Below are 7231 nucleotides of genomic sequence, written 5' to 3'. Positions count from 1 at the left end.
TTCTTTGAGGTCAAGTTTATAGTGTACTTTGCTAGAAAGGATTTAACATTACTTTTGATGCTGACTGAGGAATCCCCCAATCTTGGACTTCTTTAAATTAAATTTTCAGTTTGCAATTTTACTACAAAGGTAATAAAGGCTACATAGGTAGTGCAAATTCTGGTCCCAAATATACATATGTACAAGATAATTATTAGAAATTATCAGAGCAACACACCTCCTTTCCTTCCTTCCTTCAATTCATGTCATGGTTGAGAGGTAGTCCCCTAAAAATTTAGCCTTTTTACATATTTTTATGTATTTTGCACTGGAGATATTTCTTCAGACATCTGGTTTGCCATTTTCTTAAAAGCAAAAGTTAGTTGTTTTTTTCTAGCTTGTTTTCAGTCTTTCTTTCTTTCTTTTTTTTAGTATATGTATTCAAAACTGTTTATTTCTGCCTAAATATTGCTTTAAATATATTCTACAATGTTGACACATAGTTCTTATATTGTCATTCAGCTCCAAGCATTTTAAAATATCCTTTGTAATTTTCTTTTAATGCAAGGGTTATTAAACAGAATAATTTTCTAGTTACATGATATATGTAATGGCAATTTTTATATTGAAATTTTATTTTATTGAAGCTGGATCAGACAATATATTTATATTATAGTTAGCCTAAGATAAGATTTATTTGGCCTAATATATAAAATATTTTTGTTAATGGCCTATGTTTTCTTTTTTTTTAATATGTTGGTATTGATTTTAGAGAGAGAGGAAAAGAAAGGGAGGGAGAGAGAGAGAGAGAAAGAGGGAGAGGAAGAGAGAGAGAAACATCAGTGTGAGAAACATTGATCAGTTGCTTCCCGTACACGCCCTTAACTGGGATGGAACCCACAACCTGGGTAGGTGCCCTGACCAAGAATTAAACAGCAATCTTTCTCATAGTGGCCAGGGAGGTCCATATTTTCTTGAAAGAAATTTAATGATGATAAAGTCAAATTTATATGCATTAGATGAACCATATTAATATTTTCTCTCCCTATCCATGTTTATTATATGACAATTTGAAATTGATAATTAATAAACATACATTCACAATTATTTGTTTCTGCTCATAATATTTTCATTTGCAGCTGCATTTAACTTGAAGCAATATTGATAATTGTATGTGATTTGGTGGTCATTACCTTTATTATCATTTTTTTTTACTGATATTAAAAACCCTCTTTGTCACTGATGCAGGTTTTTGCTTTAAATTTTACTTTATTCATTGTAAAAATCACTGATTTTGTTCCTTTGCTTCATATTTAATTACTATGTGTTCTCCATCTGTGTATTTTCCACATTTCTACATCTCTCTTTTATTGCCTTCTGTAGAAAATAAATCTCTGATTTTTGATACTTTATGATCATTGAGTAAACATTTTTATACTATTGAAATCTCAATTAATTTTCTGTCTTCACATTTCTCTTTTTCTATTTTTCATGCTTTCTTCTAGTTCTTCCACTCCTTTCCTATCTTCTATTACTATCAGATATATATTTTAATCTATGTGGATTCCTCGGAAAATCCATGTATTTTTATTTTATCCATTTAAAAACATTATTCTGATGAAATCGGTCTTCACCAAACTGCCAAAGTATCCCACTGTACAGAAAAGTTTAAGATTCAAAATTCAAACCAAAAAGGTAAACGTGAACTATCCAAAAAATGGATTAGAATATAAGGATTTTGCTGATGATTTACTGTGAAATCGGTGACTAAATATGAGTTGTCTGAAATCCAAACAACAATTAACCTAAAGAAATTATTCAATGAGGACAAATAACATGAGGCTGTTTACATTTTGCTATAAGCAAAAAAAGATAAACAAGGATGGCATTTTAGTAAGCATAGGCCCTGAGGTAACTGTTCATATGTCGTAGCATATTTTCATTCCCATTTAGATACAGACAGAATACCTTCTCCAAACTGATCCCTAACCCTAACCAGCAAAAACCAAAGAGGAAAAGATATTGGTGAAATCAGGAGACCTATAGTACATGTAGGTTTCAAAATACACATAAGAGTTGCCAAAGGCAACTACTTTTGGACAAAAGTTGTGTAGGAAATGAGGGATATAGGGAAAAAGACCAGGAATCAGAAGGCAAAGTAGAATTCTCTGAGTTTACCAAGAAATTCAACAACGCAAGTCAATTATCAATCATCCACATACATTATTTATTTTTGTCTTCATCTTTTCTGGATCTTACAAATTGAACCCAGAATACTTCTGTTTCCCAATGATAACCTTCAACTTATTTCATCCACTGATTCAAAGTTTTCTCAAATATTTCAATTAAACTAATCAAATGCAACATCAGCCCTACATAGGCCATATTTAAATATGGTCTGACCCTGTCAGGTAAGATGCAAATCAATTTCTTCAGTGAAGTTCTTCTCAGAGTATTGCCTTTTTCATGGCTTTGGTCATGACAAGCACAGTGTGTGCTTTTGGGCTGTATAATCTGATGCCTCTTCAGAAATAAAGCACAGAGAATCATGGAATGAACCCCAAATTTCACTTAATAGGTTGACACTAGCCTTTGCTTTCTTACTAAAATCTGCATATTTAATTTTTATCTCTTTGTTGAGTCTAAAAGTGTTTTATCGTAGGAACAAGAACAGATCAAGCATTATCTCATTAAATATTTTATGATACTATTGTGTTATCTTGTTTAATAAGTAATATTTAACATCAGTTTGTTTTTTAATTCTAGAAGCTGACTGTTGGTATGTGCGTTTGTCTACAGGCAAACGTATGTGTCCTGTTATTTCAAATTATATAGCTAAAAAATTTCGAAGCATGTGTTATCATTACTCACTACAGATGACATGGTCTCACTTGTCAAACAGAATTTTTTTTTAAATATATTTTATTGATTTTTTACAGAGAGGAAGTGAGAGAGATAGAGAGTTAGAAACATCAATGAGAGAGAAACATCGATCAGCTGCCTCCTGCACATCTCCTACGGGGGATGTGCCCGCAACCTAGGTACATGCCCTTGACCGGAATCGAAACTGGGACCTTTCAGTCCGCAGGCTGATGCTCTATCCACTGAGCCAAACCGGTTTCGGCATCAAACAGAATTTTTAGCTTTCTAGATCTTTCCTTGTCCTCCCCAGCTCAGACTGGTTTCTTCTTCCTGTCTCTGTAACAAAAAGAGACAAGAATTTTCACTGATTTTTCTACATACTAAGGCTATCTTCAGGGACAATGCAAAAACACTCTAAGGAACTCTAACATCTTAACCAGAATTCTCTGGGTCTCATTTACTGACTATTACAATGTAGTGTCTATCTTTCTTCACTTCCTTGTAAAGTTACTTCCGCTTTTTTTTTTCTTTTGGTAGGCATCTATTAATGAAGATTTCTCATAGCTATCTGGATATCAAATAAAACTGCATTTGCTTTCTATCTTAAATCTCTCTTTTCTGATACTAGAATACCATGTACTAGTAGATTGCGCACCTACTCTGATTTCTCAGGCAAAATAAGCAGATTTACAACTTACATTAGTAGCATAAATCAGTATTTTCCTTCTGTGCTAGAAACCAGCAAAAACCAAAGAGGAAAAAAAATATTGGTGAAATCAGGAAACCTGTAGTATATGTAGATTTCAAAATACCCGTAAGAGCCACCAAAAGCAGCTCCATTTGGACAAAAGTTGTGTAGGAAGAAAGGGAGGAAAGAAGCAGAAGAAAGAGGACAAAGGAGGAGGAGGAAGAAGAGGAGGGGGGAAGATGGAGGAGAAGGTTACAAATCTCAGAAATCAATTTTCAAAATATACTTCCTGAGTCTGAGGGATGCATGCTGAAATGCAAAAACAAAATGCCTTATTTACAACACTGGCTGCAGGAACTGGTATAAGTAAAACTACTGATCAAAACTCTCCTAACCTACTTTGGTTAAGAGTAATAGAGAAGGTGAAATATATAAAACATCACTAAAATCAATTCTATTGGTAGGAGCCAGTCTGTCTCTGAGGAAACGGGGGGTGGGGGGAGTCAGCTTTTGGATCATGAAAAAAATTATAGGAAAATATGCAAATAGCTACTCCAAGAAAATGCAACTCATTCAGTTATTAGTAACATTGTCACATCATCTAAATCAAGATAAATATGAAAGGTAAGAAACTTCCCTAACTACCACCTTTGGTTTTACTGCCTAAATATCTTTTTGCCCTTAAAAACAGACAAAAAACTTACTTGAAATTTCCAAATCCATAAATGATTTGTCAAGCACTTCTGCATTGAGGAGTGGTATAGGTTTCAATTCCTAAAAACACCATTTATTTTCTTGGAATTCCTTTGTCACTGTGTATAGAATATACATTTGAAACTATCAAAAAAAAGATAAATATAAAAAATGGAAGGGAAAACTTGATATAAAGCTGTAACATTAGTAAGTGTCAAATACAAGAGAAATAATGACATGGAGCAGGTAGAAATTGTGACCAAAATTCACTATAAAGTTTTTTAAATTAATGAAGCAATAATTTCTATGAAGAAATAATACAGCTATAATTCAAGAACTTACCCTAAATTGATAAAACTCAGGAATGAGTGGAGAAAAATCAAGATAAAATGAGTGAAAATATTTTTAAAAACCAAATAACACATAGTCAGTGTTAACATTTTAAATTCCCTGGAAATATATAGCCCTCCATGTTCAACCAAACTTCGGATTTTCAGCAGTAATTAATATTATCATTTGACAAAATGAAGATTCCTCTACAAGTTTCTATTTTTTGACCATTTTCTAATGGCCAGAAATGCTTGAGGTTTAGGTTTGCCAGATAAAATACAAGACACTCAATTAATTTGAATTTCAGTACCTTCTGGAGGTAGTTATCTCTTGCATTTGAGACATACACTAAAAAAATATTCATTGTTTGACATTCAAATTTAGCTGGGTGTGCATTTTTATTTGCTAAATCTGGCATGCCTGATGAGGTTACTAGCATGCATCACAGAATAATAAATCCAAAATTTGCAAAATGTAACATGAGAAAGACAGTGTGGGGCCATGAACAGGAATCAGCTGAATTTGCATCCTAGCAAACTGTAGCTCAGTCTACATTAACTACATGTGGAAAAGTAAAAGTTGCTGGGAAGGTAAATGGACCTACAGCGACCAGGGTAGGGATCGCCAACCACATTGCTTGTCAAGACTAATTAGGATTTAATGACGATAGCTACGGCCTTCATTTGCCATTCCAGTCTCCATCATAAGACAGACTACAATAAAAGAGGTAAAGAAAATAACAGCAAAATCTAAGAAGTAGGTGCAGATATCATACTACATCAGTTCAAATAGAAACAAATTGGATATTTCTCTGTTTTAACATGTCAGATGAAGTAATCAACACCTTAATGATCATAACAGTTGGGGAGTTTTCAGTGGGGATCTTAGGAAATGCATTTATTGTATTGGTAAACTTCATGGACTGGATGAAGAATAAGAAGATTGCTTCCATTGATTTAATCCTCACAAGTCTGGCCATATCCAGAATTTGTCTAATGTGTATAATAACGTTAGATGGTTTTATGTTGGTGTTGGATCCAGATGTCTATGCCACTGGTAAGCAAATGAGAATTATTGACTTCTTCTGGACACTAACCAACCATTTAAGTATCTGGTTTGCCACCTGCCTCAGCATTTTCTATTTCTTCAAGATAGCTAACTTCTTCCACCCTCTTTTCCTCTGGATGAAATGGAGAATTGAAAGGGCGATTCCTGGGATCCTGCTGGTGTGCGTGGCCTTCGCTGTGTTCATTAGCCTTCCTGCCGCTGGCGATTTGAATGATGACTTCAGGCTTTGTGTCAGGGCGAAGTGGAAAACAAACTTAACTTTGAAATGCAGGATAAATAAAGCTCAATATGCTTCCAGCAAGGTACATCTCAACCTGTTCACGCTGTTCCCCTTTTCTGTGTCCCTCATCTCATTCCTCCTCTTGATCCTCTCCCTGTGGAGACACATCAGGCGGATGCAGCTCAATGCCACAGGGTGCAGAGACCCCAGCACAGATGCCCACATGGGAGCCATGAAAGCTGTCATCTCCTTCCTCCTCCTTTTCATTGCCTACTATTTGTCCTTTCTCATAGCCACCTCCAGTTACTTCATGCCAGAGACTGAATTAGCTGTGCTGATTGGTGAACTGATAGCTCTAATCTATCCTTCCAGCCATTCGTTTATATTAATTCTGGGGAACAAGAAATTAAGACAAGCATCTCTAAGGGTGCTATATAAAGTAACACATACACTAAAAAGAAGAAATTTCTAATAACAAACAGATCGGAAGACAAACTATCATTTTCTAGGACAAAGTAAGACAAAACGTTTATTAATTATCCTCTGTTCTTACATTAATGTTGATTTCATATGGTTGATTACCTTACAATGAATGTAGTATATTTATAACTTAGGAAATCTATGTATAGCTTATTTTGCCTCTTTATCTTTGCCTCTATGCCTCTTTGTCTCTTTTCTCTCTCTCCTTCCCAGCAGAGTTTTTTGAAACATGTTTTAAAACAAACTGTGAGAGGAGAGAGTATTTTCATAGTTCTCAATCATTTGTCCAGATGCAAATTGTATGGCTAATTCAGAACAGCTGTAATAGCATCTTGCTCTTTTGCATCCCTCTGAAAAGCAGCTGGCTCATCCTCCTGGTACTGACTAGATTTTTCTTCTCAGATCATCCAAATAAGCTCCACCTTTGCAAAAGACTCAATAAGGTTACAGTTCTTAATAAAATGCTATGCAATTCTATGAATGTAGCAGAAATTCATCCTGATTATAATCACAAATAAAACATAAATTGTGATTAAAATAAATATTGTCACAGTGAGTACAAAAATTAGGATCATAGATCAACGAAAAAAGATACTAAATGTGAGAGAAGGACTGTTTGTATAAAAAGTTTCTATAAAATAAGAATGGCTAAACAAGAAGCCTAAGTAGAACTATTTATTGCTTATTAAAGGATATTTCCTACACAAAAACATGTGTAAGTTTGCTTTTAGCAAACTAGGACTGCACCACATACTGATTGTCAAGATACTCTGATGAGATCTTCAATCAAAAACTTATGTTTTGAGATGTTAAAATGTCAAAACTATCGAAGAAGATATTGATTCAATACAGATCATCTCTATAAACTAAAAGGATAATATTCAGATTATACATAAGTCATCTATAAGATA

The 7231-nt window shown here is 34.1% G+C and overlaps 1 protein-coding gene across 1 annotated transcript; it reads left to right on the top strand.

Moving 5' to 3' along the window:
* Positions 1-5373: 5373 nt before the first annotated feature.
* Positions 5374-6312, top strand: LOC102424977 (taste receptor type 2 member 7-like). The gene has a single exon (XM_006084240.1). The coding sequence runs from the start codon at positions 5374-5376 to the stop codon at positions 6310-6312; it is 939 nt and encodes a 312-aa protein (XP_006084302.1).
* The last annotated feature ends 919 nt before the right edge of the window (positions 6313-7231 follow it).

The sequence above is a fragment of the Myotis lucifugus genome, unplaced genomic scaffold (genome assembly GCF_000147115.1).
Source record: "Myotis lucifugus unplaced genomic scaffold, Myoluc2.0 scaffold_10, whole genome shotgun sequence".
Taxonomy (NCBI): Eukaryota; Metazoa; Chordata; class Mammalia; order Chiroptera; family Vespertilionidae; genus Myotis; species Myotis lucifugus.
This window is presented reverse-complemented; position numbering and strand designations above follow the sequence as displayed.

What these genes read in the sequence shown, in the direction of transcription:
- LOC102424977 (XM_006084240.1), top strand. Translation starts at nt 5,374, where the DNA reads ATGTCAGATGAAGTAATCAACACCTTAATGATCATAACAGTTGGGGAG.